A 22,190-nucleotide genomic window follows, 5' to 3' on the forward strand; every position below is an offset into this window, starting at 1 on the left:
ATTTCTGGATTCGCCCCCAATCTGGATCCACACTAAAATTGAATGGGTTCTTCCTTGTCCCACCTTCTTCGTAATTTCCACAACATTACATGGAAATTGGTTGAGTAGCCTTTGCATCATCCTGCTAACTAACTAACAAACAAACAAACAAACAAACAAACAAACAATAGACAAAACAATCTCTTTAGTGAAGCAAAAAACTAAAAACTACCAAAGAAAAGGAATGATTAGTTAAGACTCAAACCACCGTTCAGGAAGACAATTTGACTAAGACTGAACGGACTGAGCAAATATTTAACCAGTACAATCTTGTGTGGAAAAGGCAGGAGGTGTGTAAACCAGATAAACGACTCAACAGACATCCAATTTCAATGGTTTATGCCAGAGTAGTAAAAACGACAACTGCAAGGCTTCTGTTTGCTGCTGTTATAATATTTAAATTATACTTGTGTGACTTACAATGCCACGCCGCCCCTTTTGCCATCGAGCGGAATGCAGAGTGAGAGGAATTGGGATTGCTCTTTCGATATTTCCAATCTTTGCGGAGTAACTGAAAACACTGGGATTTGTGATTACAGTCATTTTTGTGATATTGATTCATGTGCGGGCGGCAGCAGCAGTTTCACCCGCGTGGAACCGCGGCTTGAAATACAGTTCTCAACAAAGGGCAAACAGTTACTGACAAAGCAATTTTCCACTCAAGGTCTCCATAATGCATCAAGTAAGGTTTTACTTCGCCTCCATAGATCATGGAATGAAAATCAAAGTATATTTTAGTGGCTGGATAACTCATGTGACAGGACTGTAATTACATCGGAATATAAATTAAAAGCCTCCTCAGAACAATGTGCATAGTCTGCTAGGAAACTTATTACAAGTTGAGCAAAAGACAAAACACCTGAGAACCAAATTCTCTTTGTGGCTTTGTTTACGAGTTCTCAGGAACAGGAAATGATCGCCGTTCTTCTGAGGTGTGTTGAGTGGAGCTGGACGTCAGACATGGGGGAGGCAGGGAGTCGGGTTCTGTTCTCCTGCACGCTGGATTTCAAATGACACAATAACATATGTGGGGGTGGGGGGGTGGTGACTTTAAACTTTAAAGCTGCTCTAAATCTCCATCGTATTTACTAACCATGAGTGGCTGTAATATAACGGGTCGTTCGATGTGACAGACTCATGTTAACACACCACTGCAGTTCCACAACCTGGAAACCAGACCGATCGTTTATCTCGTTTATTTGCTCTCACAGATGGGTTCCACTCCCCCCCCTCCTCCCTCCTCCCGTTCAGACTGATTTACATGCCTCCCACAAACTGGACAGTATTATTTTTGTACTTGCATTAGTTGATATGCTACGTCGCACGTCTAGTTGCTGGGATTTGTTGTAGGTTCATCCCATTCATGCATCTACTAATGCAAATGGATCTGGGGGGATATGTGATGTGTCTATAAGCAGATTGTGAAGATGCAGAATCTGAAGGTGAGGGTCAAAATCTTAGGGCAGGAATCCTTCTGGTTTCCTTCTAGTTTGACCAGTGATGCTTGAGCAGGCTTTGGTCTCCCACAGGTCAACAGTCCGTGTGGAGAGCAAGAGATGAGTCAGCTGTTGGCTTTTTAATTAGCTTTAAGGTTAGGGGTTATGAGCCAAAATGCTGTATTGACCTAAACAAAATAACAGTTTGTGGGGAAACATTTGATTCGTGTGATATAAGAAAAATAATAGGACTGTAAACAGTGTACGGCGAATAGAAGACGGAGTCTCGGCCCCGCTGTCTTCACCGGAAGAAACAAAATATTGGCCATCGCCCCAAGAGGCGAATTCTTCCACTGGCTATTCAGACAATAGCCAGTGGAATCTGAGATTTTTGTCTTCCTTTTACACATATAATCTGATACTATTAACCCAAAGTGGATGTGAACTTCAAAAACCCTGAAACTTGAAAGTCTGCATCTCATGACCTCTGCAGTATTTAAAACCCCAGTGTGTTTAAGCAGGGCGGGAATCCCAACACTGACACACACTTACATGTACCGTTGTGTTGCTGCCCTCAGAAACTAAACAAAGTGACTGAAATGTGTTGATAACAGGAAGCTCGAGCAGTTCTGTTGAAATGCAGATCATGGTTTGAACTGGTCTTTATTCTTCCGGGGCTTCGTGGCTGCTTAGCGTGGTGGCAGGAGCGGCTGAGAACAATATGGGCAAGTCTTTCATCAGACATCTGTCATCTCATCCTCTATCTCGTCCCCCTCTGTTTCACCTTCTGCCTCGCCTTCTTCTTCCTCTTCCTCCTCTGATGTCACGTCCAGCTCGTCCATCTGGGAGACGCACTTTGGACACGAGCAGACGAACAGGTAGTTCTCCCTGGGAAGAGAAATGTCCCACCGGTCACATTGTTGCACCTCTAACAAGAGCCGAATTAATCAAGAGGCATTTTTACACTCTGCTGTTGAGAAAGTCTGGTGCCGTTCAGCAGCCGCTGTGCACCGGAGCAAATGAATGTTTAACACTGTAATTAACACTTGTGGTGCAATTAATACATCCAGCTGGAAGAAGATGGGGGGGGACACAGGGAGGTGCCCACTTCTCCCAGTGGCAGGCTGAGAATTATCACAGGATGCAGTAAAGAAACTTTATGCATCCCAGAGAGACTCGCTAAACAAACCCGCCCGGAGCAGTGGGGGGTAACTCAAATATGAAATGACATCATGTTGATCAATGAGGAGCGTGAGCGGAGGGGCAGCCATCAGACCCCCACGCATCGCGGCCACAAGACCGCCCATTAACGCCCGGGGGCTTTTTTATTGATCCACATGGAATTTGCAACAGTGTGAGCCCCATTCCGGTGATTCATCCGAGAGAGTACAAATGTTTACCTTAGGGTTTTGTGTCTGCTGTGGCGGCTTCGGTCCCGCTGACAGCAGTCCAAGTAACTGATGCAGATCTCCTGAAGATTGGAGAAAACAAACGGTTGAACTGGCTGGAGAAGCTCGACATTAAAGCTGCAAGTCGATAGGATTTAGAAAAATAGACGAGAGAAAGAGAATTTGAACGTGTACAACTTCCAGACCCCTCCTCCCCTTTCAGCTGAGCTCCTACACTGTCTCCAAAGTATTTGTGCGAATTTCACAACGACAAATTTCGGCAACTTTGCAGCATCTTGATCTGGAACGACACTAGAGCTCATACCTCTGCTAACAGTCCACTTCTGAAATCACCTTTAAATTCATTAAATCTGAATTATTATTTGGATCTGCACACACTCATAAATATCTCCTTAACACGTCAGATTTTTTTTCATCAAGATCCTTAAATTACTCTATAAAAATGTAGATAAATGCTCTATCTCGCTATGTTTAGAAAAAGAAAATGTCCTGGATCCAGACCTTGATCCAGATCCACACAAAACATTTGTATGGGTTCTTCCTTGGATCCGGTCTCACCCCTAAACAAAATGACATGCAAATCGCTTGAGTAGTTTTCGCTTAATCTAACAAACTCGCAGACGAAAACATAACCTCTTTTGCGGAGGTAACTAAAATGGCACTCGGTCGAGCACACACCTCAGCCAAGGCCCAACAGTCACCTCAAATTAAATGATGCTGCATCAAATTGCACACTCGTAGATATCAGTTCCCTAAATATGGCTTTTTTTTTTTCTTCAGCAAGATCCATGACTTATTCCCTGGAAAATCTGAAAATGTCAAAAACCGCCCTCTTGCAACATTAAAGGTATTTTACAGGGTTCTTTCTCAGCCCACGTCCCATCCTTCCACCAAGTTTTGTGGAAATACATCCAGTAGTTTTGGTATAATCTTGCTGAAAAACAAACAAACCAAAGGCCAGAATGAAGTAACTCAGTCTAAAAATCCAACAAACACAATACTGGTATTTTTCAAAGTAGCTCTGTCCCTCTCTCTCTCTCTCTCTCTCTCTCTCACTCGCTCTCTCTCTCCCTCTCTCCCTCACTCTCCCTCACTCTCCCTCACTCTCCCTCACTCTCCTGGAGAAATGTTACACAAAGCGTTTCTGTCTTTCTCAGCATTCAAGCTGGAGCTTTGCGGCGAGCGCGGCGCGGCTGCCCTGACGTTACTGTGCCGCGCAGATGCAAGGCTTCTCAATCTTTCTGACAGCTTGACAAACCCACTCCAATCCTCAAAGTCTCTGCCGTCTAATACTGTCTGACAACGGCGCGCACAGAGCTAGGGAGGGATGTTCTGTCCCGTCTATCCCAGGCCAGAATTTATCACCCAGAAACCAGTGGTGTCAGCTGACCTCTCCTGGGTGGATGTCCCCGAGGGCACGGAGGTGAAGCAGGAAATTGTTGTCGGGGAAGGACGCCTCGGCGTTGGGCGAGCAGCTGTGGTTACCTGCAGAGGTCAAAAAGGCAACACAGGGGGGGGATGAAGACGTCAGACGAGCTCTTGACCAGAACAACATCTCTGAAGTGACAGTGATCGTAACACTGAGCGCTTCAAATCGTCATCTGCACTTACATGAGCTCTGGAGCAGAAAGAGTCCGGAGCCCTCACAGTTCAGAAAGTCTCCCGTTTCTACACAGAGACAAAAAGACACATTCCTGACCTCTCATTGGGATCCACACACACACTTTGTGTAACAACCACAGCAAAGTCATTGGGTCACAACTGCAACACACAGACCATAATAAACAGTCATATAATACGAGCATTACAATTCTGCTCGGTTCAGACAACAATAATTTACTCAAAAATAAATGAAATACTGCAAGACTGAGATAAAACTGTGACCTTTCTCAATGTCCTTGTACAGCTGGTCGATAAAGGAGTCCAACTGCTCCCTCTGCTGGGCAGGAAGCTCCAGTGCATCGCAGCCATGAACCCACTGACTCAGGGAGCTGGAAATCGAACAGACGAGAACAAATTCATGAGACATTGAACGTGAAGTGAATGAGTTGAAGTGAGGAGCAGGAGAGACGAGCGTTTACCTGGTGCCGATGCCTTGTCCGTTAGTCCCCACCAGAGCGAACAGAGAGCGGAAACCCTCAGGAGCAAACCACTGCAACATCATCACACCCTTACTGATGCATGCTGGGACAATTCCTCATCTTTTTTAACCCTTTTGTACTGAGGATTACACTACAACCAAAATATTTAAACAGCATTTCCTAAGCTTTTTGATCCATATAAACGGTTGATCATTTACACTCTACTAGGAATTTTACAACTAAATTAGAAAACAAGTAGATAATTAATCTGCAATGAATAGTTTCTATTAGATGAAAATAATGAAAAACATCACATCAATATTTTTCTGAAGCCAAGGTGAATATTGTGTTTGGTGAAAGAATAAATGAAAATTAAAGAAAACACGTGTGTTGGCACCATTTGAGACGTACTCACCCGACTGAGATGCTCATCGTAAAGTGCTGCTCTGAAAAAGCCGTGTAACGAGGCCAACTGTCCCTAAAGAAACAATGTGAAATAAACAAATATTACATTTTACATGAGAGCAAACGTACATCACGAGCATCAGTGGCCTCAGAGGGAATCGAACTGCGTCAGGGGACAGTTCCTCTGTGGAACCTTTTGCTTAGTGACACGTTCTTTATTCCAGTTTCCATAAGAGGACGATGCTTTTCTCTCTGTTCTCTGAAGGAGCCGGACGTAAAACATTTTGCAGAAATAAGGTGACGGTGACTCACTCTGAACTTTTCTCCCAGGAGCTTATGGGCGATCTCCTCCTCCTCGTTCGCTGTCCGGCTACAGAAGTGAGAGAACAGCTTCTGCCAGTGTGCTTTGTCTTTATCCTGCACAAACACAACCAATACAAATACTCTGTCACCGTGGGGATACTACAATACTGATGACAGTATTCTGAGTGCTTTACTATGGCTAATAATCAAATGAGATCTGGGAAATCTTAATCTAGGTATGACTGATTTTTATAAGCAGAAAATGCAAATATTAAAGGACGAATTACCACAAAATTTGTTGGAAGGATGCGATATGGGTCAGGGGGGAATAAATTACATTTTGGTGCAGATTCTGATCCAGGAATCACTTTTTTAAACATTTTCCTTGGTTCCATTCTGCTCTTTTTAATGTTAACACTCATTTACAGTGAGAATCACAACTTCCACGAATGTGAAAATGACCTCATCTTAACTTCCATGGTATATATTTAGTTTCTGTTCATTTAAACTCGCAGTGCATCACATTATAATTTGTTTACTGTCAGCCAGGTGACAAGCTGTTTAAAAAATAAATATTAGTAATATTCCCGATAAAGCTTTACCATAAACTTAAAAATAAAAAATGGGGATTGGGCAATTTCATGCATTAAGGTATTGTTTTTTTAATATTTGCCTTTTTTAATTTGTTTGGATATCTGCAAGGCAACCCTGAATAATTCATACCAGATAATGTTAATAGTGATCTGAGACTCACCTGTTTGACGAGAGCAACCATTCTGGCCATGAGCATGATGCTGGAGGTCTCTGGAGGATAATGCAAACTCCTGAGGAGGAGACACGTCATCTTTTTAGAGGCATATGGACATTTTAAGAAGAAACCAGGGAACTCACATGGGTTTTCAGTCAAAAACACTTTCAGTGGCCAATTTGTTTGATGCATCTTTGCAATCTCTCATCCCACACATATGTAAATAGGGAGGACAAAAAATGGAAACACTTCTGAGTATAATTTGTTCTAGTACAACACTTCTAACTATGAACTAGGTAACAAACTTAGAATGGGAATCAAATCACAACAAAAAACTTAACATTATAAACATTATAATGAGGTGGACGTTATGGCAGAGCTGTTGTTTTGTATATTCTACAGTTGTACCTAATAAAGTGGTCACTGAGTGTGTGTCAGTGCCCCCTCACCTCCAGGCGTCTTTCAGCTTGTTGAGTGGATGATCTGGATCCTCCTGGGACGAACCCAGACACAGAACTCGATGGTACTGACCTGCTGCAGCTTGTCGACACTCGCTGCTACAATACATCACCTGCAGAGGGCGACAAATTCACACTGAACAACTGAAAACCACAGGTCTTCATCACTCAGAAACATCTAATGTGTGATGGGTGGAATCTAAAAATCTGTCTTTTCCTCATCATTGTGTGGAACTGAGTGTGGAGTAATGAGAGAAAATGTTGTTTTAATTATTAAACATAAGGCTGTAACATAACAAAAAGTGAAAAAAGGGTGAAGGGGTTTGAATACTATCCTGATGAACTTAATAAATTTAAATTACAGTCACCTTTTGCAGTTAAAACACAGCATGTCTGCATGTGTGTGATACTGCAAATGCAAAGAAAACCCCAAGGATAAAACAGTTTACTCAGTTTGTCACTCGGGTGAATGAAAAAGTGTGGAGTGACTTATTGATCCACAGGAACACCACCAGCCTGGAAGAGGTGGTCAAGTTCTCTAGCGCCGACACTGAGGTGGTTCTGTCCCGAACCACAACTCGTTCAAAATCAATAGCTTTCTTGTTTCGCTAAATATTGATCGGACAAAAAAAAAAGGTTAGTTCTTCAACAGCAGTGGGAAATTCAGACCTGGCACTGGGGGCAGGTCTGGTGCAGCTCTGGTCGGACCCGGCACAGCTCAGGGTGAGGAAGGTTCAGCCCGGGGATTCCGCTGAGTCTCCTCGCATTGTCCTCCGCCGTCTCCAGAGCACGTAGGCAGAACTCACAGGCTGGAGGAGGACACAGAGTGACAGTGACGAGCAGAAAACTAAAACCCGGATTTATACAGAATGTGTAAAGTTCATGTTCTACAACCAAGTAACAACACAGAGCTCTAGTTTCTGTTTGTCTGTAACAACCTCTCCCAGCAGAGTCTGAAAGGTCATTGTTCTTATTCCTGTTTCAACATCGAGAACATCTGAGCTAAAACGACGACATAAAAACAACTCAACCAAAAATACTTTGAGGTGTCTATTCTATCCACCTCTTTTACATCCATGGGGTTTGTGTGAATAACAGAAACAATGATGTGTATAATATAACAGTTCAACACCTCAAACTACATCTTTTTAAGTTATTACACAGTTGAAGTGAAGTCTCTCTGAAACCGTTTCAACACAAACTGAAGATTTGAAGAAGGTTATGAGACTTCATTACTTCCAGTGAGCTCTACCTAATAAACTAGATTTATAATTATTATCGGTGTGAGATGCAGCTCAAATGTCTGTTCTCTAATTGTGTGAAACATGTGAACATCTGATTTGAATTTCTTCTGTTATCGTTAGCTTCACTCACCTTTATATTTGTACAAAGAATTCCACAGGAACTGACTAGAGACGAGGGGCCGCTCAATGAAAATGCTGTCTCCCTTCTTGATGCTCCTTCTAGCAAACAGACCTTTGCCCTGAAACATGGAGAAAAGTCATTATCGATGTAGATCAGGATACGTGAAGCATCGAGTCCTCAAACACGGCAGCTTCTGCTTTGACATTTCAATGTTGATTTCTGATTCCCCTTGACTGAAGCACTTGAAAGTATTTAAGCATTTTATTGATTTAATACAATAACAATAAGCATAAATGAATTTGTTTATAAATGTATTAGTTATACACTAAAACTGTATTCGTTTATTGACATTTTAATGGGCAATAAAAATAAATTACTGAAATAATTTACAAATGTAATATTAGTCCATCATTAAGTTGTTCTTATTAAAGTGGTGTTTATAAAAACAACATTACACAGTGAAGAAGTGCATCGAGGCCTGAAATGAATATTACCAGGATAACGTTTTTCATCTATAAACATTATTTCATTCAAGTTTAAAGACTGATTCTTAAACTCAAGATATTTGACAGATCTGAGGCAGAATATTAAAACCTGTTATACAATATATCTCATTACCATGATTGCACGATGTATAACCATAATATATATATATACATTTAAATGTATTATTTTCCTATTGATGACAGTTATATTGCAATAATTATGATTATTTTATCACCCAGCCCTGAGCTCCTAGTTTAAAGATACATTAATCAATTTAATATGAAATGATAAGTTATTCCTTATCAACATTGCTGGGACACTTGTGGTCCTTCATATTCTATCAGTAAATATATTTTATAATACGATTGAATACTTGTTATGAACACGTGGCTGCAGTTTTCTCAGAACGACAGAAACAGATGAGACGGTTTCTTGTAGTTTGGATCAGTGACAGTTGGATCATTATTCTCTGCTTGTGTCAGCAGATCAAATCATTTATAATAAAGTTGATCTGGTTCTTTCTGAACCCAGCGGTGTCTGCTCTGCAGCTGCCCGCCGCAGGGAGCCCACATGCGGCCGCAGCTGCGCCGCTACCGCCGCTCTCTCAGCCTCCGGTTCGTTCAAACCGGTTCATCGAGACATGACGCGGCCGCTCTTACCTTCACATTGTCTATAAACCGGACCTCCACGCTGCCGGCTGCTTTACCGGGGTCCACGCACAGAGAAAACATGTCATCCACGGGAGCCGCCATGTTGGAGACGACCTTTCACCTTTCAACCCTCAACCTGCTGCGGAGAGACGCAGCGCCAACAGCGACCTCTGCTGGTCAGAGCTGCAGGAGCCTCAACATTACACATCAAATCAAGTAAACAGGAGAAAATAATATGAATCAAATAAATAAAACAGTGGATTCATCAGTTCTAATCACATTCACACTAACTAATAAACCTGTTTCCCTTCACTGGTCACAGCCTGCAGCTAAAAACACTATGAGGCTGCAAATAACAATATGTCTTTTACCTTGATTAACTAAATACTATATAGGCAATCCTGTTTACACTGTATATATCTATATATCTAAATGTATTTTATTTATATTTGTATATATTATTATGTTTATATATTTGTGGCATGTTAAATTATCTTTTACTTTTATACTGATGTTTCTTTTTTCTACTTTCCCTTTGCTGTAATACAGCAAATGTCCCCAAATTGAGACTAATAAATCAATATATTGTCTTATTTTATTTTATCTTGTCTTGTCTCATCTTAAATTGTGCTATCAATGAAAGTTAAGAAAATAGTAAAAATCCAAGTTACAATTTTCTGAACCTCAGAGACATTATTCCAAGGTAAAAACACATAAACGTCTTTTTATGTAATGAAAAAGATGTGACAACTAACTGAGCACCAGTTTAAAATGTAAATACAAACTAATGCAAATTATAGAAACACTAAATAATATGGTGCAGAAGAAAAACATCTAACAACTCAAGAAACAAAGTCCTCACAAAAGAAGGTGAATGGAGAGAAAGAGTATTTATTATATACTTTTTAAATATTATTGATAAGAGTTTCACATTGTTTGACTAGCAAACATTTAATAAACTTGTAGTAGCAGCAAAACTACTATACAAAGAATTAAAAATACTAGTTCATCAGGAGTATAATATATACTGTAGGTTATACTTTTAAAATACAAAAGAAGTCATTCAGTAGGAATACAGCAGAGGTTTAACGAGTCGTGGAGTCAAATGCCCTCATACAAGTGCATATACAGTATTTGGCTACTGAGAGAAAAACATTGTAAAGACAGTGAGGAGCTGAATGTTGTGTCACATTATTCGGGTTAAAATATGCAACATTATATATAAAGTCACTTATATTAATGTACATCTACAGTCCAGTCTCCACATGCCCTCACACAGAGCTACTGACAGAGGCTTCACATTAATATCCTTCCATAGGGATCAATTCGTTTTTCATTCTCTCATTCATATATGTGTATGCATATACTGTACATACAAAGTTAATCAGCACCACAGTGAGTTTCTCCAATCAACATATTAAGAAATATTTACTTGGAAGGAAGCTTCAACTCAAAGCTCCACATCTCCATCATACTAATACAACACATACATCGTCTGTATCAGCTTATTGCAGATGTATCAGTGTATTTTGACGCCTGAGAGTCAGAAGAAATAAGAAGAATTTTCCATACAGGATGGTCACAGATAAATTGTTTCTTTTATAACCGTACATTGTTCAACTTAAACAAGCCTTGGCCTCAATTCAGTAGTATCACATTTTAAGGACCTTAAAGACAAATACTTAATGTGGGTAAATATTAAAGTTGGCTAATAAATTCTTATCATTATCAGCCAAGGACATCCAGTATTGGTCAAAGTGAAACCAAAACATCTGGATCGCCCCCTTGTGGCTGCAGTCTAACCCACGCTTGCTCCACTTCAGCAGATCGGACATGGACCAAACAAAAAGTAAGGTGCCGCAGATCAGTTCCTATTTTTCTATGACTTGACAGTCAACACACCTGCAAGGGATCATACAATTTAAGAATATTTTACCTCTGCTGCACTCAAAACAAAAAATCTATCAAGTTTACCAGAAGAAAAATCTGTCTATTTCTGAACTGATCACAAGATATGCACCAGGAGAAAAAGGGTTACACATCGACATACTTTCATTTTTATGGACCACATTGTAGAAAGGTTATAAAACACTGATTCAGAGATAAAGACAAACCCATTAGCTTATTGACTTTCAGTGGCTGACCTGTGGACGAGCTCCTGTTTATTGCCACACACTTTGCCTATTGACAACACAGCCTCTTCAGGCCGGAGTGAACAGAGTCCAGTCCTGATTATTACAGTCAAACGTTTTTTTGATATGTACATGTACGTGTTGCTTGCAGCATATCTGCTAAAAATCAATATTCTTATATTAACAATGGGTCACATGTTTACTTGTACGTGAACAGAGTCTGTGCTGTTCATCTCAGCTGTTCGGAGCTTTATGGCCTTTTTCGACTCGCACTACTTTGCTGTTTTGGCTCAGATTCATCTGTTCTTGGCTGCAGTTGTTTTGAGAGAAAAGTCTGTGATAAACTCTCTGCCTGCTCAGGAGAAAATGATAGAAAACTACCTGGTGTACAAAGCTAGAGAATTTCTCTGAGGAGGTGGTGGAGACCAAAACCAGAGTGACTTTTGTGAGTGTTCTGTTTATAGCTTTCTTCCACGGCTACAAAGTGGACAGGGCTGCAGGCTCAAACTGCATTTTATATTAAAGTATATATTAAAATAGTTTTAGTAATGCTAAAAAGTAATTTTACAGTAAATATATAATCATTTCTATATACAGAGCTGCTTCTATGTTGTTGAAAACAGCGAGGACGAAAAAGAAAATTGTCCCATTTTCAAACTCGGAAGAAACCACGACTAGGATCACGTGGAATAAAAAGGTTAAGAAACCCTGGGTTAGTACACGATGATCTGCTGCTATGATTCTGCAGCAGATTTAGTTCCCAAACCCGACAACAGGAGGAACCCTACAGTGGGTTCTCCCTCATTTCAACTCTCCTCTTCTCCTCTTCTCCTCTTCTCCTCTCCTCTCCTCTCCTCTCTTCTCTCTTCTCTTCTCTCCTCTCCACTTCTCCTCTTCTCCTCTTCATCATAAACCCTTGTTGTAGGTCACCACCTTGCAATCTGTTGCCATGGCAATCTCTGGCTCAAGGCGAGACACCTCAATCTGCAGAAAAAGCGAAAAAGAAAAAACTAGATTTAGCTCCACAATCTCTTGTCTTTAAACCCTGAAATCAATGTGACTTGTAATTAGACGGGGGAGGAGACAGCTGGAATAAAAGGTAAGTATGTAGGCTGTGCATGTGAAGGGATGCATATGTAATTAGAATTTTTCCCAGCTGCTCCCCTCAACCCATCTGGCCTTGGAATGAGCACCAGAGGAAGGTCGTCTGACAGCGCACACTGTACCTGAGACATCTGCGGGAACAGGCTGATGGCCACGGGCAGGGAGAGGCCGAAGATAACCAGGCACACGGCGCCGTGGATGGGCAGCAACAGTCTGCGGTTGCTCTGCAGGAATCGGAGCCTGCACGAGTCAAGACGGCGATAAAAGAGGAAACGTGAGCCTGTGCCGATCGATCGTTATTTTTAGATCCGGAGAAAAGCATCACGGGCAGATTCCGGGGAGCCATTTCACACAATTAGTGGGCGGGAGATATTTCTGTCTGAGTGAAAGTTCCTACTGAGGGTTTGTGAGTCAGACTGCAGAGATCTTCTTTTGTTTCATAGCACAATAGAAAAAGAAACTCTCAAAACAGATATATATACGCTGTTACATTTTAATTTACATTCTCCTACATGTGCGACTGAATGAATGAATGTTGGAGGAAATCACTTTTCTGAGTACACACAAATATTTACTTATTATTTAACGTAAACTAATCCAGTATTATAGTTTCTGTCCTGGTTGGATTTGGCTACTGTGTCATTTCTATAGGATATAAAATCATCAAGATCCACAATTGATAATAAGCATAGATCAAATCAAAGTAAATTCTCTGACACAGTTGACAGAAAAGAATAAGAAAGTGAAGCTCTCTCTTAGGAGCAGCGTTTCAGGATGGGAAATGTTGAAGCTTAAAATTATCGTATTTCATATTACATTCAAATGTGTTACATTGGGTTTTGGGAATTTAAGATTGTGGAAAGTGATCGAATATTGAGAAAATATTCATTTCAATCTAAGTTAGTTTAAAAAAAAGCCAATAATATATTTCTGCACAAACCTCTCTACGTAGGACATGATGATGGGCGGCAGGACGAAGATCGGCATCGGGAGAACCACACGTGTGAAGGCTGTCTCCGTGATCGCCTGGGGGAAAAGACGAGAACATTGTGCACACGCTTCATTTCAAATACTGCAACGAGTTGGATTTCCTTCTCCTGAGATCAGATGGCAGCTGAACTACAGGAGCCGAGAAGGAAATGATGCACTTTCACTATTGTCAGCCACCATCACATTTTCAAGACGACAAACATATATCATGTACACAGAGTATGTTAAAAAGCCCCTCACGTGTCTCGCAGCGATTTTGGAGGATCCCACCACGTTCCCATTGTTGTCCAGCACAGCGATGCCTTCAGACAGCTCATTGTGTCGCATCAGACCCACATTACAGATGTTTGCACTCGCTGAGGAGATAGAATTTATTCATATCGTTTTTAAATACAGCTCCACAAAATCTGAGCAGATGTTGAAACAATAAATAAATAACGTCACAGATCAGAGGAATTTCTTCTACATCACAAAACTTGTAATACTGCGACCTTGAAGTACTGTTGTGTTATTGAACAGTTTACTGAGGTAAAACCCTATAAAACTTCAGTAACATAAATTATAATTGGTGCACTATTCCACACAGGGAACACCTACCAACAGCTGGGAATGGGACAAGTCTCTGTATGATCATTCTGGTGGCAGGACTCAGCTTATTGGCTTTCTGAATCAGCACATTCAGCCCCACCTATAAAATACAAAATCAACTTAAATACAACAAATTAATGTACATAAACAAAAAGAAACATCTAAGACCTCAGACATTAGGGATGTCTCCTAAAAATATTATTAAAAAACTAACAAACAATAACAATAACTTATGTAATTTGCATTGAAAGGTTTAGTTTAGCTTGAAGAAAGAGAATAAATACATCGATGTTGATGAAAAACATAAAGCATGTCTCTACCATGAAAGAAAACTCACTGCAATGGAGACGGCACTCGTCACAGCTCCTGCATAGCCTTGAAGAAACTTGGATGTTGGTGTAGGCTGAAGAGGGACAAAAGAAAATACTGTGTTGCAGCTTTTTACTGCTATTGTGCAGAAGACCTTCAAAAGTAAATTAACATAAAATATAGTTTGACACATTGTTTACACTCAGACTAAGGCCGCCTTCTGAGTGAGAAGGGGACGTATTCTCCTGATGTTGTGCAGCATGTATCTACAGGAACGTGTTGTTGCAGTAATGTGGGCAGGGAGAGTTGACTGTCGAGTGTCACACCAAGGTTCCTAGCAGTCTGGGTGGGGGTAGTTCTTACCTTTGTGGCGTTGCGGTTGGCGTAGTTCACACAAGCATTGTGACTCTGGTTTAGCCACTGTGGGAAAGAAGGAAGGACATAAGGAGGGATGGGGGTTAAAAGAATGTAGGTATGACAGAGGAGAATGGAGAGAGAGATTGATATGGAGGTAGGTAGGTAGGTAGGTAGGTAGGTAGGTAGGTAGGTAGGTAGGTAGGTAGGTAGATAGATAGATAGATAGATAGATAGATAGATAGATAGATAGATAGATAGATAGAAAGGAAGGTAGGTAGATAGATTTGTAGCCAATCGCCAAAAAGCTGTTTACAGTACTTTCATAAACGTACAATTTGCTGAAAGCAATGGTTTTACAGTATGTATGTTATTTACAGTACCTGCCATATAATGGTAGACACCACAGTCTGATTTGGGAGAAGGAGGCCAATGACCTAGATGAAACCAGGGAATAAGAGCTTATTTCTGGAGAAAATAAGTCCAGTCTCATTTCATCTGTCCCCAAAACATGAGCGTGAGAATGGACGTCTGCAAAGCCAAGTTCACTTCCATGAAATGCATGATCAAAATGTGCGATGTGTTTTTTCACGAGGGACTTACAATTGGTGTTCCGAATGGTACATAACCTGCACAGTGAAGACATGATTCTCCGTGTAAAAAAAACATGACTCAATGAGGCAACTTGAACAACTTGAGCAAAGATCTTCATCTGAGGTCGTACCTGACATTCGAAATGGCATGAAGATCTTCTCCCCTGTGTCAGGATGAATGATGGCCTGCGTGCAGAGAGCATGGCATCATCCTCATGCTGCCAGGAGCCCAGAGGCTTGAATGTATGGGGGTGCAGTTAACCTGGGCTCACTTACGACTCGTCGGTCACTTACCTGTTTGATCTTCTGGGCCTCCCAAAGCTGCACGGGTCCAAGAGGAAGAAACAAAGGAAAACTACAGTTAAACATTTCCACTTTTCCATCACACAGACTTTTCTTTCCTTTCAGTTGTATCAAATCAAAATTTCCTTCAAGAGCAGATTTATCAAACTGCAACAGTCACCTGAAGATCGGACACTCCAGGTGGAAGACTGCCGCATTTATAGTCATCCAGGAGTTTCATGCATTCCTTCAGTCGTTTCTACGAACAACAGAAAAGGACAAAATGGGACTTATTATACTCAGAATGTATGAAATTTGAATGTTACAAAGTAGTTTTAATACATCTTTGGAATTTAACTTTATATTTATTTATTTAAAAGGGACAATGTAATTCAAATAACAAGCATACTTTCATCCAACATGTAAATTTGCTAGATTAAGCCTGGCAGGCTTCATCTGCAGGTTGATGGTACAAAACAATAACATATAGACACATATATAAAAAGCACAGTATGTACACAGACAGTTCACATGAATAATTAATAAATCAATGACGTGACTGTAAGACGTATGAAAACAAAGACAAACACACATTGAAGGAATAAAAAATTACTTTTAGAAATAAAATGTTTTTAATCAACAAACCACTTTTTGCTCTAACATAAGAAGCCAAAGTTCTCACAGTTATTTACATTATCAATATATCTATTAATCTGACAAATACTGATGCTAAGTTATCATTTAATTGTTTGGGTTTTACAATGTCAAAAAACACTGAAAATCAAGCTCAGTATGTTTTTTTCTTAAATGCAAAGTTTTGTCACAACAGTGTGTCAAAATCAAAAGATATTAAATAAAAGACTAATTAAAGCAAGAAAGAGAAAGTTATGAGAGGCTGGAATCAGGAAACTCTTTGAATATTTGCTTAAAACATTACTAAAATGATTGATTTTAAGTTGCATAATGTGCATCAGCAACATAATCCCAGGTTTACAGGAGAGTTTACCTCGGACACAAACAGGGTGCTGGGGTCAATGATGTCCACGACGTGTCTCAGACGACCGAGGAAGGAACCCTGGAAGAGACAAAGTCAAACCCTTAGTGTCAGCAGACCACCCTCCCTCCTTTAATGAATATTTCTCCCACAAGTCCTGTGAGCTGATTTATTGCTGCTCACTGCTGCAGAACCTGGTTTTATCTGGGTCCCACAGCCGCTGTGAAACTGAACCTATGAGGTCATCTGTGTTCTTATAGAATCACATGCAATTACAGTTCATTGTTTCACATCCACACGGCCACAGCCAGGATTTCAGATACACTGTAGAACGAATAAATCTCATTATATTGATTAATTTAACTGCTCGGTTTTATTTCAGCTGCCTCTGACATGATTTAAATTCTGTTTTAAATAATTCTGCAAACAAAAATCCTGTTTCATTTCATTCTTTATGTCCTAAAATGTACACATTCAAAGTCACACTCATTCTTGAAAACAATGAAATATGAAGGTCGTTGAAATACTCGAGTTCCCGCGGCCACCCCACGACCACAGTGATGTGCTGCACGGCCCTGGACACCATCTGTCAGCTATGATTCATTAAGTTTCCCCTGCGGCACAATTAATTATTGCTCTCTCACTTGTTCACAGGATGAAGACCATGAAATGCAGCTGAAAGCACTGAATCATTAGTAAGTGGAGCTTAGAGTCAGTATTGTTCCCATCTTGTCAGTGTTGACAAATTATTTTTCCAAATTAGCTTTTTTTACAGAGAGTTTCATTCGATGATCCCACTTTAATGTGTGTATGGTACATATGTAGCTATGGACAGCAGCTGATTGGCTTAATGCATAGACTTGGTATAAAAGTGCATGTAAACCATGTGAATCCAATATGGAAGTGCCTGAAACTTGTATTCTCGGAAATGACCAGCAGAGGGTGACTCCATTCTTGTCCCAGTTAGAGGCAAACAGACAAAGAAGGCACTGTATGTTTAGAGGCGTGGATACTGTGTGATTGACAGCTGGTACCGTCCAATAGGTGCAGGTCGCAGGTGTATGTGGGTGTGGCCTCAGTCAGTTTCAGCCCTGCTTTCCCATATATGGTTACTTCTGGTTTCAAAAGATCACACTTGACAAACAGCAGCTCACAAACCACCGGGTCACGTCACAGTGGTTCTCACTTGGCTTGATGCAAAAGTCTGGACACAAGTTTAAATAGCTCGAGCCTCAACGACAAAAGGAAAATCCACCTCCCAGAGTCTGTAAAGCTCAGGCCCACTGTCATTTACTGTTTCAACTCCGCAGAGACTTTCAGGGTTCACTTTGGACGGGTTGCTAAACCAACTCACCCTCACATACGGTCAAATCACAGTCTCTAATTAACCTAACCCCATTCTGCATGTCTCTGGACTGCAGGATTCAGCCACTCAGACACGGGGAGAAGATGCCAATTACACGCCGAAAGTGCCGTCCTGCAAATAAGTGGATTTCTCAAAATGACAGAGTATTCCTTTGGGTTTAAGTTCCCATGCAGCACAATGAATCCTTGAGCCAAAGCTGAGAGCTTAAAATAACGTGTATCAGGACATTTGAGTTGAGCCTCTTCAGGGTTCGTTGCTCCCGAAGGTCAAGACTGAACTTTCGCACAAAAAAACATTGATATGTTTGTGAAATAATTAATAAATGGATACTGTCAAATCCCAATATAAGAAAACTGGAGTGTTAAATGCTCAGAAATGAAATATTAGAGGAAAAAAATAAACCAATTAAAAGTATAAAGATGAATGTTGCCGTAACTGCACAAGGGAACAAAATAAAGCTGAAGAGTGAGAGCAGAATCTGCAGTTTGAGACTAAATGTGAGTTTACACCGAACAAACACATTCCTCTGAGTGAGGCTGAGAGCTGCCGGTGGAGCTCTCTGTTTTCTGCTGTCTACCCCAGCATGCCAATTACTAAGAGTGTGTGCCAGCAGTCTGAAAAGGCCCAATGGCAGTTTATGCCAAGAGTCTCTTTGGCAAGACAGATGGGGTGAAAACATGGCAGCTTCTATCAGATTCCCTCGGAGACATTTATCAGCTATGAAGGGGCAGAAAACACAGTGGAACGACTGTGGAGCGGATGAGTCTCTATTTTAATTATCTCTTGAGATGATTGAGATGACTGGAAACGACCTCTGGTTCTGCTAAAGACGGCGCACGTCTTCCTGCGCCGCGTCGCTGGGTTCCTCTCCCGCCTCCATCACACGTCTCCTCCTCTGACAGGCCGCATGTGCTGCAGTGCTGTTTTGTAAGAGTCGGGTGGAGAGAGGATCCATGTGAGGAGCCGGCTTTAATTATGCATGAGTTTCAGCTCCCTGGAGAGTACACAACAAGGCTAGCAGAGATGGAGCGCGGCAGAAAACACACACAGACACACACAGAGAGACACACACACAGAGAGACACACACACAGACACACAGAGAGACACAAACCAAGCAAGATTTATGCTGATTCAAGGACTGGCCTAATTTGAACTGCTTTGATGCAAAGAACTGAAAGTATTGCAGCACCTTTATCAGCCCGACGTGAACTGAGCCGGCTGCTGATGGAGAAACAAAAAAAGCTTTACAGGGCTCGTGTTGAAAAGACTTCCTGTGTGTGAGCGGTGCATCGATGATACGGAGCCGGGGACCAAGCGTGAAAGAATTACTCACTTCCTGAAAATGATCTCGGAGTGACTTTGCGATGGTAAATCACACGAGACAAAGGGTGTTAATAAATTATCTGCAGCGATAATGAAATCATCCACGGGCACAGAAATGTGAAAAGTCCCCAACACCTTCCTCATGGGAGGAAGACTCCCATCTGTGTAATTGTTTTATATTTACACTGCATTTCAAGGTTCCTTGTGTTTTTATGTTGTTGTTTTACATTTATTTTTAGAGCCGGACAAATATGGATTTTTAGGGGCCAATGCCGATATTAGTGACTAAAATATTTCCAATAATGATTTTGTCGATCAATGTATGCTATAAAAAAAACTATATATGGTTATAGCGATAAGAGAAAACACAAATAGAACCACATATATACAACTGGTTAGCTAGATGCGTAGTCTATATATAAACATGGACGTAGACCACGGAAGAAAGTGAAGCCAATGAGGAAGTGACTGACAGCTGTATTCTCACAAATGACCAGCAGAGGGCGACTCCACTGGCAGCAAAAATAAGTGTACTTCTCACTTTATTCATGACTCCAGTAAACATTTTCCTGATGAGTTAAAGGTCTTAATTTGTAGATTCAAGTCTTCTTCAATACAGCATAATGTTAATTTAGTAAATTTAGGTCACATTTAGTGTGAAATAGACGATAAAGCACATAATGCATCGCGGCACGGACAGGAAGTAGAAAGTAAAGACGCATCTTTTCTGCGTCGTTTATTCTGAAAAATTAAAGTTCTCATCTCAGCAACAGAAATGCTGATACCAATGCTTCAGTGAAAGTCTGGTACCAGTCGATTTTTATTGGCCAACCGACAAATCGATCAGTTATATTGAGTCTTTCTGTGCATAACTCAGCTGTTGTTGTTTGACCCCAGGGGGCCACTCAGCCTGGGGCCAGCTGACACGTTGAGTAATGGAATTCTGTCCCAGACGAGAAGATGAATCCACATTGAAGATAAACTACTTCAAGGTTCCTCAGTGTTTCCATGTTTCCTGCACACTGCAAACTACAGATGAATAACATACAGTGACTTATTTACACAGACTGAATGTGGACTTTGCTCTGAGCAACAGTATCAGGTAGATCATTTTCCTGCAAGTCTGTCTGTCTGTATCTCTCTGTCTGTGTCTCTCTGTCTGTATCTCTCTGTCTGTGTCTCTCTGTCTGTATCTGTCTCTCTGTCTGTAGCTGTCTGTCTGCACAAAGGAGCGACCACCGCAGCTCATGTACCACCCGAGCTGACGTGAAGGTCGCATTATCTTTCAGGGCTGACCGATGCAAATGCATTTGCGCGGAGGGAAAATGGAGTAAGTGTCCGTCTGCAGATAAGGACGCACGGGCCATTAATCTGGATCAGAAGTGGGGAGGCAGTCGCTCTGCAGGGAGCAGCATCCCGGGGGGGCGACACCTCGGGGTGCTGGGGGTGAGATTTGCACGAGATCCTGGGAGAAACTCGTGCGTGAATCTTGTGAGAAACGTGGAGATTTTGAGTGAGAAAATCTCTCAACAGCTGTAAAAGTGAAATAAACGCATGCATTCGCGATAAAGTTGCAGAACGAGGAGACAAAGAGCTGGAGGCTGCAGATCTGAGCACGGACCCGCGGAGCTGCGCCGAGACGAGGGGGGGGAACGAGCAGACCTGCGATGAGACGCGCGGTTATTTCTGCTTCCTGTCAAAGTGGAAGAAAGTCCGAGCTGCTCGCAGCTGGAAGTTGGTGTTGTTATGAAACCGAGGATCAGAGGGAACTTTGTGCAGAGAGTGAGCAGGAGGATGAAGAGGATGAAGAGGAGGAGGATGAACAAACCTTCCAAAACCCCCAAAAAACAGAAAACGTGATGAAGGGGGAAGACTCACCTGATCGTAGCGGGATCTCCCGAGCTGGAACACGGGACACGCTGCGGACTCCGCCATGACACCCAGCAGTGTATTTATTAATGAAGTGAATCATGAGCGGATTCTCAAGTGAACCCAACTACAGTGTGGAACTAGTGAGGCCGCGGGGGCTGCCGGGAAGTGTAGTCCTCCGGTTTGGGTTGACGCTGGGAAAGTTGAGGCGCATGACTACACATCCCAATCAATCGATACGGTGATGGATATTATATAAGTGTTCCCATTGATCTGCGGAGAGATAACAGACCCAATTCATCGTGTGTGTGTGTGTGTGTGTGTGTGTGTGTGTGTAACGATCAGACCTGCTTCACTAGTCATATGTGACTTTCTAAAGAACCTGGAGCGATAGAAACATGATGTGTTATCTCACTGGACACTTTCATTATCACACTGTGGCCCGAGAGCAAGAGACTGATGCTTTTTAATTGACTTAAGTTTAACAGTAAATGTGTTTTATATACGTTAATCAAACAGAAGGTCTTGTTTGTGATGTGCCTGGTAAAATAATCAATAATAATACACATTTAAAGTAATGTTTTTTTCAAATAAAGTATTTACGTTTTCAAATTAAGATATAACATGATGAATAAATCAAATAGCCTTTGATGCATAGACCTGATAACTGACAGTAGTTACTTCTCCTTAACCGGTTGCATTGTAAGCATATATGTTTTTATTATACAGTACATGATATTGTTTAATGAATCTTTATCTTTAATAATATTACACTGACATTCTGCTGCTTAGTGAGCATTAGCTTTAATCCTTTGCTCATACAACCATTTGTACTTTTACTTGAGTACACTTTTGAACACAGGACTTTAACTTGTGATGGAGTTCTTCCAAGGTGATGTTGCTCC

The 22,190-nt window shown here is 41.3% G+C and overlaps 2 protein-coding genes across 2 annotated transcripts; both read right to left on the reverse strand.

Moving 5' to 3' along the window:
• Positions 1–363: 363 nt before the first annotated feature.
• On the reverse strand, positions 364–9,531 carry smyd5 (SMYD family member 5). The gene is made up of 13 exons (XM_035161943.2): positions 9,390–9,531; positions 8,254–8,362; positions 7,549–7,688; positions 6,871–6,992; positions 6,428–6,497; positions 5,683–5,787; positions 5,381–5,443; positions 4,966–5,036; positions 4,769–4,875; positions 4,496–4,552; positions 4,275–4,369; positions 2,876–2,946; positions 364–2,363 (listed from the first exon to the last, which is right to left on the reverse strand). Exons 1-13 carry the CDS (start codon positions 9,480–9,482, stop codon positions 2,213–2,215), a joined length of 1,254 nt encoding a protein of 417 aa, XP_035017834.1. The 5' UTR covers positions 9,483–9,531; the 3' UTR covers positions 364–2,212.
• A 720-nt stretch (positions 9,532–10,251) lies between these two features.
• Positions 10,252–21,450, reverse strand: sfxn5b (sideroflexin 5b). Its single transcript, XM_035161916.2, has 14 exons — positions 21,295–21,450; positions 16,739–16,807; positions 15,914–15,991; positions 15,745–15,771; positions 15,582–15,636; positions 15,461–15,486; positions 15,241–15,294; positions 14,867–14,923; positions 14,532–14,597; positions 14,204–14,294; positions 13,847–13,962; positions 13,557–13,642; positions 12,739–12,856; positions 10,252–12,496 (listed from the first exon to the last, which is right to left on the reverse strand). The coding sequence occupies exons 1-14, from the start codon at positions 21,349–21,351 to the stop codon at positions 12,419–12,421; spliced, it is 978 nt and encodes a 325-aa protein (XP_035017807.1). The 5' UTR covers positions 21,352–21,450; the 3' UTR covers positions 10,252–12,418.
• Positions 21,451–22,190: the final 740 nt, after the last annotated feature.

Source organism: Hippoglossus stenolepis, chromosome 7, assembly GCF_022539355.2.
Source record: "Hippoglossus stenolepis isolate QCI-W04-F060 chromosome 7, HSTE1.2, whole genome shotgun sequence".
In the NCBI taxonomy this organism is placed as follows: Eukaryota; Metazoa; Chordata; class Actinopteri; order Pleuronectiformes; family Pleuronectidae; genus Hippoglossus; species Hippoglossus stenolepis.

Excerpts from the sequence above, each read along its gene's own strand:
- smyd5 (XM_035161943.2), bottom strand. The coding sequence starts at position 9,482 with ATGGCGGCTCCCGTGGATGACATGTTTTCTCTGTGCGTGGACCCCGGT. Across the intron at positions 5,788-6,427 it reads TGGTTGCTCTCGTCAAACAG|GATAAAGACAAAGCACACTG; the intron begins GTGAGTCTCAGA and ends GTGTTTGTGCAG. Across the intron at positions 4,553-4,768 it reads GTACAAGGACATTGAGAAAG|AAACGGGAGACTTTCTGAAC; the intron begins GTCACAGTTTTA and ends GTCTCTGTGTAG.
- sfxn5b (XM_035161916.2), bottom strand. The coding sequence starts at position 21,351 with ATGGCGGAGTCCGCAGCGTGTCCCGTGTTCCAGCTCGGGAGATCCCGC. Across the intron at positions 16,808-21,294 it reads GGAGATCCCGCTACGATCAG|GGTTCCTTCCTCGGTCGTCT; the intron begins GTGAGTCTTCCC and ends TGTCTCTTCCAG. Across the intron at positions 15,487-15,581 it reads CATGCCATTTCGAATGTCAG|GTTATGTACCATTCGGAACA; the intron begins GTACGACCTCAG and ends TTCACTGTGCAG.